Raw genomic sequence first — 16,024 nt, forward strand, 5'->3', positions numbered from 1 at the left:
ATCGGGGAAGGACAAACATTATATGGTCTCATTCGTTTGGGGAATATAAATAATAGTGAAAGGGAATAGAGGGGAAGGGAGAAGAAATGGGTAGGAAATATCAGAGAGGGAGACAGAACATGAGAGACTCCTAACTCTGGGAAACGAACTAGGGGTTGGTGGAAGGGGAGGAGGGCGGGGGGTGGGGGTGACTGGGTGGCGGGCACTGAGGGGGGCACTTGATGGGATGAGCACTGGGTGTTATTCTGTATGTTGGCAAATTGAACACCAATAAAAATAAATTTATTATTTAAAAAAAGACATGTTTTTAAAACATACAGTCTATTTACCTTATAGAATTGGGATGAAACTAAACTTACTTGACTATTAACTCTTTGCCTTATATATTATGCTGTGGTACAAACTATAGGATTGGGAAGAAAAAGAGAAAAAGAACCACAGAGTATAACAACATATTTTTCAAGGAGAGCAGTCTGCTAATATAGTTATTCAGTTGATGGTTAACTAGAGCTCATACCTAACCTCCTGTGGTTAGATTGCTGCCAGTAGCCCCATCAGCCTTTCTTCATTCCTCTCTTCTCTTATTTTCCTTTCTTCTCTTACTCAAAAGCCCATATCCAGTTTACAACCTAATTTTGAAATTGTTATTAATTTTAGAATAGAAAAAGTTATATAACTAGATTACAAAAAAATTAGAAAGTTCAGTAGAGAAAAAAAATGACCAAAAACTCCATCTTTTTAACACCACTGTTAGCAACTTGATATAATTCTATTCTCTTTCTACTGTCTTTTTTAAGATTTTTTTTTCATTTATTTGAGAGAGAGAAGAGAGAGAGCACAGGAGGGCATGTTAGTGGAGGAAGGGGAGCTGAGGGAGAAGAAGCACGCTCCCAGCTGAGCAGGGATCTTGAAAACAGCCAACGCTAGGGGTCAGGATCATGACCTGGGGTCAGGATCATGACCTGAGCCAAAGGTGAACGCTTACCTGAACAACCCAGGCACCCCTACTATTCTTTTTTTTTAAACATATTTATCAAAATAAATAAATAAATAAAATAAACATATTGATCATAATAAAATTAATTTAGTATATTTTTCCATCTAACATGCCATTTTGCTGAATGATCTCCATAATCTTTCTTTTAATGTCTGCATAGTATTCGATCAGAAGGCATACTATAATTCACTTAACTATTCTCTTACAGGTTCAATATTTAGATTGCTTCCAGATATTCTAAATAAATAATACTTTAAAATATATTTGTGTACCTATTTATATTTCTCTTTTCCTTACAGAGGATTTTTTTCTGTAATATAGGTTCTTAGAAGTAGAATAGGTCAGGGGTGCCTGGCTGGCTCAGTTGGTGGAATGTGTGACTCTTGATCTCAGGGTTGTAAGTTCAAGCCTCATGTTGGATATAGGGATTACTTAAAAATAAAAAATGAATAGGTCAGAGATTTATAGTTCTTTAAGATTAGCTTTTGTTCTGTTACTTTGCCCTAGGTTCTCAAACTATAGCTGACAATATTTACATGACTTCCTTGTCTCTAGCCATTTCCCCCAGCTGTTATGCACAGACATCCTGACATCCACTTTGTTGTGCAGCCTCCCTAAGTGTAAGCATTTTGCAGAGTTGCATAAAAATAAATTCTGACTTCCCTCATTGTGAAGATCATGCTGAATGTGTTTTGAAAGGCAAGGGAATTGAATATTTTTAACCATCAGGATGGTGGTTAATTTCCATCTGCCTCATTAATGTGTAATAGTCTTTGCAGTATAATGGGCTTTGTTTTTGAATTATGAAATCAGTTTTTGGCTTGCACTAATCCCAAAGAAAGGAAACAATAGATTTTTGTAATAAAATAAATGTAAGCTGTAGAAAGTAATAGAATACACCTGTACAACCTTCAGGCATTTTCTGTATTTACAGTTTTTCCAAACGGGCAGTGGTTTTTTTATTGAATTAAACTCTGTACCCAAATAGCCTACACTATGAGTAAAATTTACATTTCAGATTTTAAATAGGATAAATTTAATTCAATTCAGTAACATTTATTGAACCTACACTGGTCATGAGACCTTTTGCTAGGTGCTGGGAGTTGTCAAACGGAGTATAATGTCTGCTGAGTTTGTATCCACAGATGGGGAGAACCAGTCTCACTGATGGCCAAGACCAAAAGGGGGGCATTGAAAAGATTTGCAGAATTTCACTCCTAAGAGAAGTGTCTCCACCTGTATTACGTTCTTCAACTTTCTTCATGGCCATAATAACAAGTCATGTGCCTGACGTAAATCCTTATACATAGTATATGTTCAAAAACATTAATCTGAACCTCAAGACAAATAGTTTAATTCTACTAACTAAACTTAAAATACTACTATAAGGAGGGAGTTCATAGATAAAGCATCTATTCTGTACCAGGTACTGTGTCAGGCACATTCATACATTATGTCACTTAATGATACAGTTAATTACAACAGTTCTGAATGTTTTTACAGATGAGGAGATAGACTTGTGAGAATTAGCTCTCCTTCCCAACAGCACACGGCTAGTAAGTGGAGAGAGCTAGGATTTGAACTCAGATACATCTGCCTCTAAAGTCTTGCCCTTTACCATACTTTCTTATTCTATGGATGGCCCTTTATTCCTGTGACCTTTCTCATGACTCAGTGTAATTGCTGTGCATTCCTTTTTTTTTTTTTTTTTTAAGATTTTACTTATTCATTCATGAGAGACACAGAGACAGAGAGAGGCAGAGACAGGAGAGACAGGAGAGAGCTAGGATTTGAACTCAGATACATCTGCCTCTAAAGTCTTGCCCTTTACCATACTTTCTTATTCTATGGATGGCCCTTTATTCCTGTGACCTTTCTCATGACTCAGTGTAATTGCTGTGCATTCCTTTTTTTTTTTTTTTTTTTAAGATTTTACTTATTCATTCATGAGAGACACAGAGACAGAGGCAGAGACATAGCCAGAGGGAGAAGCAGGCTCCATACAGGAAGCCCAATATGGGACTCAATCCCAGGATCACGCCCTGAGCCCAAGGCAGACACTCAACTGCTGAGCCACCCAGGCGTCCCTCTTTTTTACTTTTTAAAACTATTTTAGTTAACTTTCAGCTTCCTTCTTAAGGTTGTTTTGGATATTCTGGGTCTTTTGCATTTCCATATGAATTTAAAATCAATTTTCTACCAAAAAAACCTACCAGGATTTTTTTTAAATAGGATTGTGAGGAAGGGGAGGTGGGCGGGGGGTGGGGGGGACTGAGTGACGGGCACTGAGGTGGGCACTTGATGGGATGAGCACTGGGTGTTATTCTATATGTTGGCAGATTGAACACCAATAAAAAATAAATTTATTAAAAAAAAAGATTTGGGGATCCCTGGGTGGCGCAGTGGTTTGGCGCCCTGCCTTTGGCCCAGGGCGCGATCCTGGAGACCCGGGATCGAATCCCACGTCGGGCTTCTGATGCATGGAGCCTGCTTCTCCCTCTGCCTGTGTCTCTGCCTCTCTCTCTCTCTCTCTCTGTGACTATCATAAATAAATAAAAATTTAAAAAAAGATTTGATTTCTTAATGAAAGAAAAAAAGGATTGTGATGAATCTAGATCAGTTTGAAGACAATTGATATTTTAACAATATTGAGACTTCCAGTCATTAACATAATACCTCTCCATTTATTTAAACCTTTAATTTAGCTCAGTATTTTTTTGAAGATTTTATTTATTTCCGAGAGAATGAGAGAGAGATAATGAACAGCGGGGGAAGGGCAGAGAGAGAAACAGACAATACAGGACTCTCCCAGGACCCTGAGATCATGACCTGAGCTGAAGGTAGATGCTTAACTGACTGAGACACCCAGGAGCCCGCTCAATATTTTGTAGCTTTCAGTATATAAGTCTTAAACATCTTTTTTCAGACATAACTGTTTTATGGTTTTGGGTGCTATTGTAAATGGTTTTTTATTTTAATTTCCAGTTGTTCATTGTTAACACATAAAAATATGATTTTTTGCATATTGATCTTGTATCCTGCAACTCTGCTAAACTCAGTTTGTTAGTTGTAATAGCCTTTGTGTAGATTTTCTCTGTAGATAGTCAAGTCACTTGCATATTAAGACATTTTTACTGGTTCCTTTTTTCCCCTTATTGTAACAACGAGAATCTCCAGTACAATGCTGAATCAAAGTAGTGAGAACTGACAGATGTCCTAGCCTTGTTTCTACACTTAGGGAGAAAGCATTCAGTCTTTCACCATTAAGTATGATGTTAACAGTAGGATTTTTGTAGGTGCCCTTTACCATGCTGAGGAGTTTTCCCTATTCCTATTTAGATGGTGATAGTACTAGATGTTGGATCTTGTCAAATGATTTTTCTTTTTTAGTTTGTTTATATGATATATTGCATTGATGATTTTTCAGCTATTAAGCCAACTTTGCATTACTAATAAACACCACTTGAATCATGATATATTACCATTTTTATATATTGATTGAAATTGATGTTAAAGTTTTGATAAGAATTTTTATATCTCTGTTTACAGCAGATACTAGCCTGTAGTTTTCTTCTCATGTAATGTTTTATCTGGTTTGGTATAATGCTTGTCTTAAAGTGATTTGAAAAGTATCCCTCCCTCTTCTGTTTTCTGGAAGCATATGTAGAATTGTGTAGAATTGTTTATTCTAAATGTTTGATAGAATTCATCCTAGTAGTTACCTGAGCCTAGAGTTTTCTTTGTGTAAGTTCTTTTTTAATAACAAACTCAGGGCAGCCCTGGTGGCGCAGTGATTTAGCGCCGCCTGCAGCCCGGGGTGTGATCCTGGAGACCCGGGATCGAGTCCCACATCGGGCTTCCTGCATGGAGCCTGCTTCTCCCTCTGCCTGTGTCTCTGCCTCTCTCTTGCTCTCTCTGAATGAATAAATAAATAAATCTTTAAAAAAAATCACAAACTCAATTTCTTTAGTAGATAGATGGTTACTCAGGTTATTCTTGAGTGGACTTTGATCATTTGTGTCTTTCAAGGAATTTGTCCATTCTATCTAAGTTGCCAACTTTATTGGAACAAATTGTTTATAATATTCCTTTTTTTTATTCTTTGATTATCCAGAGAATATGTAGTAGCTTCACTTCTCATTCTTGATATTGGTTATTTGTGTCTCCACTTTCTTCCTGATCATTCTGCTAGAAGTTTACCCATATCAAATGGCTTTTCACAAAGAAACAGCTTTTAATTTCATTGATTTTTTTCCCCTGTTTTCTTTTTTCTATTGTAATGATTTCTGCCCTGGTATTTATCTTCTTTATTCTGATTAGTTTGGATTTAAGTAGTTGTTTCCTAAATTTAGGAAATTGTTTTCCATCCCCCAGGGATCACCCAGGGATCACTGTCTTTAAGTGCATGATGTCCAGTGTTCATGTATTTTGAGCAGTTTTTTTAGTTGTTTCTGGAAGCAGTTTAAATCTGGTCCTTGAAATATCAGAAAGGGAGACAGAACGTAAAGACTGCTAACTCTGGGAAACGAACTAGGGGTGTTGGAAGGGGAGGAGGGCGGGGGGTGGGAGTGATTGTGTGACGGGCACTGGGGGTTATTCTGTATGTTAGTAAATTGAACACCAATAAAAAAAAAAAAAAAAGAATTATCCAAAGGCAAAAAAAAAAAAAAAAAAATCTGGTCCTTGATATTCCATCTTATCTAGAAGTAGAAATCCATTTTGCTGGTATTTGCAACATCATCCTTTATAATCTACTTGTGTTGTATTTGGAATGATGTTCAATGTGATCACTTCTCTGTCCAAAAGAAACTCAGAGGTTCTGCTAATAAGTTATGAGGAGCTGCCTTCCTCTATATTGAATATCACCAGATTCTTTATGCAATTTCTTCTTTCCTCATTAAAAAGAGCAATTATTTATTAAATACCTTCTATATATCTAGCATGTGTTATGGGGTTCAATATGTTACCTTATTTAATCCTTATAATACCCCATGAAGAAGTAATTGTTTTCATTATAAGATAAGGTCATTGGAGTCAGAAGTTAAATAATTTGCCCGAGGTCACACAACAAACAGTAAATGATATAGTCAGCATTCAAACTCAAATCTGTCAGACTTAAGGACCCAATATTGCTTTCTAGTTTGTTACAGTACCATAAAGTTGGTGAAACCCTTTAGAGGTTGTTTTGCTGCGTATAAGGAGATGGCTACTAATACCAACTCAGAATGCTTTTTCTTATCTACCCTTGCAAAGTAAGCATTTTACAACAACTAAGAAAGGAAAAACATTAGTACAGCTAGAAGGAATAGTTTTAATTGAAGTTGTCAGGTGACAGGAAGGAAAAGAGCTAAGAGAGCAATTGTTAAGAAGCAGAGGAAGAATGTGATTTTAGAAATGCTGGGTCAAGAAAACATTGTAACAGTGAAGTTACAGAGGGTGAAAGAGGGAAATGGCAGTTTATTCAGCAGTGACATATTTTGGAAAGCTGCTGGAGCAAAGAAAAAGCACATGGCCCTGACCCTGTTGCTGTCACTGCAACTTCACATTCCCTTCCATGAGAATCAAACAATGAACTCAGAATAAAGGGGAAAGAAAGGAATGTTTAGTATCAAATAGTGTTGCCAAGATAAAACATTTTGGATTGATTCCCAGTGCCACAGCACAGTGCATATTAACATTCCTTATATATTTTTAGAAACAAGTTCTACCCACATTGGCTTTAATTTCAGTTTTTTATAGACATATGGGTGTTTTGTGTTGTTTTGTTGCAATGCCCAGTTATGTGTTTTTTTTTTAATGTCTATAACCTATGTCCTATAGAGTATGAAAGCAGTGTCTTCCAAGTATATGTAAATATTGAATGGGCAATTTCTAACATGCGATCCTCATCTTTTATATGACTCAGTGCCCTTTTGGAATATGATGGTATCATAGCCTGAGATGATTTGAAAGGTCAAGATTTGAGTCTTATTTTATCATTGACCTGACTGACCATAGATGAATTATTTGTAAGATGAGGCACATACATGATTATCTCACTCAGCTGTGAAGAATTTCCAGTAATAGTTATAAGTAAGAATATTACAAGGGCTTTGAAATGTAGGCAATATATTTGATAGAAAATATGTGTAATTTATTCTTTTAGAAGGCTCTATAGAATTTTAATAGCAATTACGAATAAAGTCAGTTTTGGGCGCCTGGGTGGTTCAATGTTTGAGCCTTTGGCTCGGATCATGATCTCGGGGTCCTGGAATCGAGTCTCACATCAGGCTCGCCAAAAGGAGCCTGCTTCTCCCTCTGCCTGTGTCACTGCCTCTCTGTGTGTGTCCTTCATGAATAAATAAATTAATAAAATCTAAAAAAAAATAATAAAGTCGGTTCTAAATGTTAATAATTACTCAAGAGAAATCACTTTAATTCATTAAAAAGTAGAATTGCACAATATAGGTAGCCTCTACTTTGCAACTTGCTGAATGCAAGGTCTTCCCTGACCTTCTCCAAATACCTCTTCCTATTCACAGGCCGCCTTGCACATTCAGCATTTAGTGGTAGCATTTTCTCCAGTATAGAGTATGAGTTCATGAAAAGCAAGCCGTATCCTTCGTTTCATGTCTGCGAGCCTAGCGCAGTGCTCAGCATATCATAGGGATTTGATATTTCAGCTACTCATTCTATTGTGAGGCCTAATTCTGACTGTCCAGTCTTTATATCTTTAATATATAAATAGGCATGCCTTTGCATGTTTGGACATTGGAAAAAGTAGCTAAATAAATGCTTATGTGTAACTAGAGACAAAGAAACTTTGGCTGTTTTGTTTCCTGTTTGTTGGATTTTTCGTTTAAAAAGACATGCTTGTTCTAATAGTCCAGATAGTACAGAGGTACATAAAACACAAGTCAGTCATCTCTAGTCTCCAGTCAGTTTTCTTACTCTGCCTCCCCCATCAGATATTTATGTTCATATAAATACTATTTGTGAGCAGCCCGGGTGGCTCAGCGGTTTAGCACCGCCTTCAGCCCAGGGTGTGATCCTGGAGACCCAGGATCGAGTTCCACGTCTGGCTCCCTGCATGGAGTCTGCTTCTCCCTCTGCCTGTGTCTATTCCTCTCTGTCTCTCTCTCTTTGTCTCTCATGAATAAATAAATAAAATATTTAAAAAATAATAATAAATACATAAATAATTGTACTTTAGTATCATGAACAGTACTCGAGGCAAATATATTTTTAACACCTAGTTATTGAATACTATACTGAGAGTGAACAACAGAATGATCATATGGGTACAGGATGGTTGTGCAGGTACCTCTTTTACCCTCATGACCTTATGGCTAGTTGGGATCCATGGCTTGCTGCCACTGCCCAGCATCACAAGAGAATATTGTACCACATATTGCTAGCCTGGAAAAAGATCAAAATTTAAAGTATGGTCTCTACTGAATGTGTATTGCTTTCACACCATCACAAAATGAAAAAATTTTAGGTCAAACCTTTGTAAGTTGGGGACCATTTGTAAATTACATGAGCTATTCAGAACTTTATTTTTACAAAATAGTCTTTGTGCTAGATGGTTTTGCCCAACTATAGGCTAATGTAAATTCTGAGCATGTTTAAAGTAGGCTAGGCTAAGCTATGATATTCAGTAGGTTAGGTGTATTGAATGTATTTTCATCCTAGGATAATTTTCTACTTATGATGGGTTTATATAGACATATCCCCATTGTAAGTCAGGTAAGATCTATAGTCTTACCTTCTTTTGCTTTTATGTCTCCATAATGGATTCACAAAAGTGAAATTGCTAGATCAAGTGGTATGTTTAGTTTTTAATTTCAGTAGGCTAGTATTTTTTTAAGGATGTATCAATTTACATTTCTACCAACAACAGAGAAAAGCCTGTTTCTCTATATCCTTGATAGCATTTAGAAACCTTTCCAATGTTTCCCTGTATGTTCAGTTTAAAATGTTAAGAGGCCTTTATTAGTATTTAACAGTGAAAAGGGAAAGGATGCTGATAAACAACTCTTATATATTTGAAAGAGATTTTACTCTTGGTTTAAAAAAAAAAAAAAAAAAAAAAAAAACTTGGGACGCCTGGGTGGCTCGACAGTTAGGTGTCTGCCTTTGGCTTAGATTGTGATCCTGGAGTTCGGGGATCAAGTCCCACATCAGGCTTCCTGCATGAAGCCTGCTTCTCCCTCTGCCTATGTCTCTGCCTCCCTCTCTCTCTCTCTCTCTCTCTCTCTTCTCTGTCTCTCATGAATAAATAAATAAAATCTTTAAAAAAAAAAAAAACTAATACTTTCAGGGCACCTGGCTGGCTCAGTCAATGGAGCATGTGACTCTTGATCTCAAGGTTATGAATTTGAGCCCCACATTGTGTGTAGAGATTACTTTAAAATCTTAGGGCATTAGGGTGGCTTAGCCACGTAAGCATCCAACTCTTGGTTTCAGCTTAGGTCATGATCTCTCAAGGTTGTGAGATCAAGCTCCCTGCATGGAGCCTGCTGAAGATTCTCTCCCTCTGCCCCCCCTCCCATGTGTGCACTTGGGTGCATGTCCCTCTTTTTCTCTCCCTCTCTCTCAAAATAAAAATAATAAAAAAATAGAATCTTTTTTTTAAAGATTTTATTTATCTATTCATGAGAGACACAGAGAGAGAGAGAGAAAGGCAGAGACAGAGGGAGAGGGAGAAGCAGGCTCCATGCAGGGAGCCCAACGTGGGACTGGGTCTCGGGTCTCCAGGATCAGGCCCTGGGGCTGAAAGCGGCGCTAAACCGCTGAGCCACTGGGGCTGCCCATAAAATAGAATATTAAGGGGAAAAAAACGTGGTCCTTTCATAACTGGAAAAATGCAAGTGAGAATAGATACTTTTTTCCATTAAAAAAAAGATACTTTTTTTCCTACTTGCAGTTGAATAAGTAAATTATATTTTGAGGGATGCCTGGGTGGCTCAGCAGTGGAGCGTCTGCCTTCGACCCAGGATGTGATCCTGGAGTCCCAGGATTGAGTCGCGCTTCGGGCTCCCTGCATGGAGCCTGCTTCTCCCTCTGTCTATGTCTCTGCCTCTCTCTCTCTCTGTCTCTCATGAATAAATAAATAAAAATTTTTTAAATTATATTTTGAAACAGGTTTTAAGTTTTTTTTTTTCCTGCTTTCAACCATTTTCTTGAAGTAAGCAAGCTAGCCACTGGCTTCTAATTTTCCCTAGCTCAATGCAGATCCTGAAAGAGAAGAAGGAGAAGAGTTTGAAGACAATATGGATGTTTTTGATGATAGCAGTTCCAGCCCTTCTGGCACCTTAAGAAATTATCCACTCACCTGCAAAGTTGTTTATTCCTACAAGGTGCGTATTTCTCTAACCTATTGCTCATATTAAATTGTGGCAACTCTGAAGATCCGTGACGGTGTCTATCCAGCCTCTTATACTATGCTTACTATAAAATTGTTCAGTTAACATTAGAGATAATACAACATAATGGTGAACAGTCTAGGCACTGATGTCAGACTGCCTGGATTAAAATCCTGTCTCTGCCACCTGCGTTCTGTGTGACCACACTAGTCCCTTGATCTCTGTGAGCCTCAGTTTTCTTATCTATATTATGGGGTAATATCATAGGGCTAGTTTAAAAAGTAAGTGAGATAATACTTTCATTTTATAGCAAAGGACTTGGTACAGTGCCTGACATCTAGTAAATTTTCAGTAAATAGGAACCTTACCTCATTATAAATAGCCTGCTTTCACCCAAGACCCTCCATTACAGTGACCCTCCAAACTGATACTAACCACCTCTTGTTACCATGGTAAGAAGGGACCTAGATAAATAGATGCCAGAATTTCAAAACCTAATTTGATATAATAGTTCTTAATCTCTCTCACCCCTGCTCTACTTTCACATAAATTTCCCTACCCTCATCCAGTCCTTCAATCAGTCCTATTGACTCTACCTCCAAAACATATCCTACATCCATTCACTTTTCACCATCTTGGTCTAGGCCATAGCTTCAGTTACTATAAAGGAAAAAAAAAAAAAAAACACCATAATTGATTATCCCTTCTGCATACTTGCCTCCCTCCCAAAAGTCCATTGTCCACTTTGCAGCCATACTTATATTTAACACATAAAGGAGATTATTTTATTTGCTTGCCTAAAAGCCTTTTATAAGCTTTCCATCACACATAGAAAAACAAACTCTTCCCTAGAGTCTGTAATGTTCAGATTGATCTGGCCCCTGACAGTCTCCCTAGCTTCATGTCGGACCATTCCCCTACACAGCCCACTCACCATCCATTAACCACTGTGACACCATGCTCCTTCCTAACTTGACAACTTTGTACTTGCTGCCCCCTCTACCTAGAACTATCTTTCCCCAAATTTTGATTGGCTGCATACTGCCCTTTATTGAGGCTTAGCTCAAATAGTGCCTCTTCAGGCCTCCCCTAACAACCTAAATATAAAACCAACTTGTCATTCACTACTCTCTATCCCATTGCCCTTTCCCTCTTATTTACTATATACCATTTACCACCAGCCAAACTTAATCGTATTTGTTTTCATATTTCTTTGTTTTCCCTTTCTCTCTTATTTACTATATACCATTTACCACCAGCCAAACTTAATCCTATTTGTTTTCATATTTCTTTGTCTTGACTCCTTACTAAAGGTCCATAAAAGCAGAAACCTTGTCTGTATCTGTGTATCTTGTCTGTGTGTCTTCAGCACCCAGGATGGTACTTGGCACACAGTAGGTCCTTCGTGAATAATTGTGGGATGAATAAATGAATGAGATAAGGAAGGCATAAACAAATGAGTCCTTCTCTGGCTCCCATACTGATGGACACCCAGTGGTTAAGGGACAATAGAGGAAGAGTCTGGAGAGAATCTTCAATAGCCATAACTGGGGGACAGTCTCACTCCCACCATTCTTGGAAGGCCAAAACTTGGCAGTATATACTCTTCAATATCAGTGATTCCCAGACTTTTTAGTTTAACATCTTTTCATTATATAGATATATAGATATATATATAGTTGTAAAGGTGTTATAGAGTATTATAAAACTAGGGTTGGGAATGTTTTCCCATCTTACCTCTCAGTATTATATCTACTTTGAAGTTGTAGAATTAAAATTTAAGGTCCTTAAATGGAAAGAATCCCACATGTCTGAGTGATCAAACAGCTCACATCCATCCAACATTCCCTCTATTGGCATATGCTAGGCCATGTCCCTAGGATTAACCAGACTATAAAATCTATTTAATCAGTTAATCACTGAACAATTATTTAGTGCCCAATATATGTAAGTTTCAGGGAACGCAAGAATTAATGTGACATAATTCCTGCCCCTCTCCTCTTAGAATGGATAGTCTGGGGGAAGTAAATATTAAGCTGAAAAATAGATTATGTATAAAAACATTTATAGTAAAAGTTAAAACCACTAGATGAGGTGGCACTTAAATTAGGTCATGAATAAGATCTTCCTAATACAGTGAAAAGGGAAAGAGCCTTCTAAGCAAAAAAGAAGAGCAAATACAGAGACCCAGTTTGATGAGAGTATGGAGTGTTCAGGAAATGTTACATTCAGTAGTGGGTGAGCATCAAGTGTAGGAATTAGAGCAGCTGGAAATAAAGATATTTGCTGTCAGATAGTAAAGGGCCTTGTAGACCAGACTAAAGTATGGCTTTTAACCTGACTGGTAGGAACCTTTGGATGTCCTAAAATCAGATTGGGCTTTTAAGAAGGTCATCCTGGTCATTGTATAGATACTGTACAGATTAAAATAGAGAGAAATGAACTATAAGCCTAATGGTGATTCCTATAGTCCAGACCAGGAAATGAGGCCTGGATTAATCTTGTGAGAACAAAGAAAAGTACTGTTTAAGAATTAGATTCAGAAGCCTTAAAAATGCTCCTAACCTTTGACCCTATTAGCATATATCTCAAGGAAATGACCCACAATATAGAAAAAGGTTTGAAATACAAAATATTCTTTCATCATAGTACTATTTTATAATAGTTCAAAGTTGGCTGTCCAATAAGAGAATAGTTAAATAAATTAACCATTCATATAATAATATACATAAAATGTTATGAAGATAATTGATAATATTTTTTAATTCATATTTATTATTTATTTATTTATGATAGTCACACAGTGAGAGAGAGAGAGAGAGAGGCAGAGACACAGGCAGAGGGAGAAGCAGGCTCCATGCACCGGGAGCCCGACGTGGGATTCGATCCCGGGTCTCCAGGATCGCGCCCTGGGCCAAAGGCAGGCGCTAAACCGCTGCGCCACCCAGGGATCCCGATAATTGATAATTATATTAATGAGAGTTTTATGTAAGAAGAAATATGCCAGAAGAGTAAGACGCCAAATTGAATGTACCTTAAGATTTCAATTATTCGGGATCCCTGGGGTGGCACAGCGGTTTAGCGCCTGCCTTTGGCCCAGGGCGCGATCCTGGAGACCCGGGATCGAATCCCACGTCGGGCTTCCGGTGCATGGAGCCTGCTTCTCCCTCCGTCTGTGTCTCTGCCTCTCTCTCTCTCTCTCTCTGTGACTATCGTAAATTAAATAAATAAATAAAAAATAAATAAATAATTTAAAAAAAGATTTCAATTATTCAATTTCTCAGCTTTTCTACAATGAACATGTATTATTTTAATCAGGAAAAAGCACATTGTTTTCAAATAGAAAACAATGGTAGTAGTCAGAATGGTAGGACATAGCTGCTTCTAGAGTTCTAGTTGCCACTGGGGCATTAGGACTTAAGGAGGCAATGCTAGAGCATGTGTTTATTTAATAAACATTTCCTGACCACTTGCCCACTTTAGTTGGGATAAATGAGAGTAATTACATTTCCTGTATTAAGTAAGTCATTCTACTAGGAACCCTACAAGGGCAAACAATTGAGTAGAGTGCCATGGTAGTTCATGGTAGAGAGTGTGCAAGCCTTACAACAAAAGGAGGAAGGAGCAACCAGCTCATTGTGGATGGTCTGGAAAAATATATTAGCCAGGTCTCAAATCATGAGTAATAGTAATAGCTACCGTTTGTGAAGTATCATGTGCCCGGTACCATGTTTATGTTCTAATCTCTTTAATGACGCAATATGGAAGATATTATCAACCAACCTGTTAATTCAACAAATATTAATTGAGCACTTCCCTTGTAATATCCTGTGATCTTTTCTAGGCTTGGGGATATGGCATTGATGAATACAGACAAAAATCTCTTCCTTCATGGAGCTTACATTCTAATAGGAATAAAAAAGAAAACTGAGGCTCTGCGAGGTCTATGGTCACTTGCCTTTAGAAACAGACTGAAGGTGGACTCGAATCCACAGTAATCTAAATCTGTTCACCAGGTGGGAAAGAGTGAGCAGGACCTGGAAAAAGAAGGAACAGCCTGGTAAAAGCACAGAGGCAAGGAATAACATGGTGTGTTCAGAGTATAGGGAATAATGTGTAGGGCTAAAGCATTGAGAGACCATGGTGACCAAACTCTCTAGAGTCTTGAAGTCTATGCAGAGGACTTGACCTTGTCAAGTGGAAGAATTTGTCACTGTTTGGGGATGGTATGATCAACCTAGTATCTGCTGATATTGCATAATACCACTGAACAACTTGTATGGACCTCCATGACTCTTACAAGGGCAACAGTATATTTAAAGGTGTTCTTATCCTTCCTGCTTTGTTTTTACACAGACTGAAGTCAGGTTGTATTGATACTTTTTTAAGTCTTGCCTAGGAATTAGGGAAAGCCTTTGTTATATTGTTGCCTTTTGCTGGTATAGTCAAAGCATAATGTGGTTTCGGATTAGCAAAGAAATTCCATTGGAAAAGCTATCATGAATCAATGAGCTTTTTTCCCTCAATTTTGAAGTGAGGTAATTTACTTAAAATACTGGTCACAGAGTATTTCTGTGACTTTTCAGCCATTTTCAATACCATTTGAACATTTCTGGCAGCTATGGCAACATCCATAATCTGGGTTTGATGAAATATTTTAATGCACATGAAATGGGAAATGAGTCTTAATAAAATGACCCTTTTTCTTGCCTTATTTTTGCTGTTTAGCTTAGAGATATTTTACACTGTGGGATTGTGAATTTTGAAAAATGATATGGTCTTATAATTTGGTTATATAGTTGTAAAATCTTGGGACTTGGGGAATGCTTTTAAGACTGTTCACCAGAGAGCCAGGAGATACCAGCAGGCCTCTCCCTACTACATATGATAGGCAAGTCTCTAGGAAACAAAGCCACACAGTTTCTCTCCAGCCCCTCTTCAGAGCCTCTGAGAGTGTGCTCTCAGATTCTATAATCTCAGGAGCAGTATTAGGAGCAGCATGGCCGGTGCTAGTGGATTCCTGCTATCAGAGATAATAGAACCATCAAAATTAGCAGCTTGTACAGAAGCACCTAAGTGGATCAGCCCAGTCTCCACAGTTAAGTTAGAGCACAATAATCCAAATTGTGACCAATCTCAGTCATTTCCTTCCCAACGCTCTTCTCTTGGCCATCGTTTATCATACAATGATTCCAGATCAGTTCTAGGCACTGCTCAACCTGTCATCCAATCCATGTACATAGTTCTTTGCATTTTCACAGTATGCACTTCCATGGTAGCCCTTTGGTGCAGTTCTAATTCAGTGCTTGTTTCTTTGCCTGTGCTTCCCAAATCATCATGGTTCTCAGCTTATTCATTTCACCCTGACTCCCCCATCCTCCCCAGAAGGGCAGGATTGTCATTTTGAAGAAATGGATTCTTCAAAATTGTCATTGGAAGGATCTATCTAGTCAATAGATATATAAGCTGGAGCTGGAACCCTGGTCCCCTGCTTCCAGCAGAGTGCTGTGTTCACTGCATCTGACTGCCTCTTGAGGATTCCATTTCTCCAGTTTTTGTTATGGCCTTATTTTGTTTAGTTTTTTAAAGTAAAACTTCACTTCATTACGATAGTTTTACAACACTTAAATTTTTATGTTCAATATATTTTTCAGAATCATTTCAATATTTTAATCCCCAG

The 16,024-nt window shown here is 37.8% G+C and overlaps 1 protein-coding gene across 4 annotated transcripts in view; it reads left to right on the forward strand.

Moving 5' to 3' along the window:
- The window catches only part of FCHSD2 (FCH and double SH3 domains 2), a 327,826-nt gene that overhangs the window by 304,956 nt on the left and 6,846 nt on the right, over nucleotides 1-16,024 (forward strand). For all 4 annotated transcript variants that reach the window (XM_038568738.1, XM_038568737.1, XM_038568740.1 and 1 more), the window contains one exon: nucleotides 10,204-10,338. In XM_038568738.1, the coding sequence (XP_038424666.1) occupies nucleotides 10,204-10,338 (135 nt within the window). The remainder of the gene's footprint in view (nucleotides 1-10,203; nucleotides 10,339-16,024) is intronic.

The sequence above is a fragment of the Canis lupus genome, chromosome 21, assembly GCF_011100685.1.
Source record: "Canis lupus familiaris isolate Mischka breed German Shepherd chromosome 21, alternate assembly UU_Cfam_GSD_1.0, whole genome shotgun sequence".
NCBI classification, from domain to species: Eukaryota; Metazoa; Chordata; class Mammalia; order Carnivora; family Canidae; genus Canis; species Canis lupus.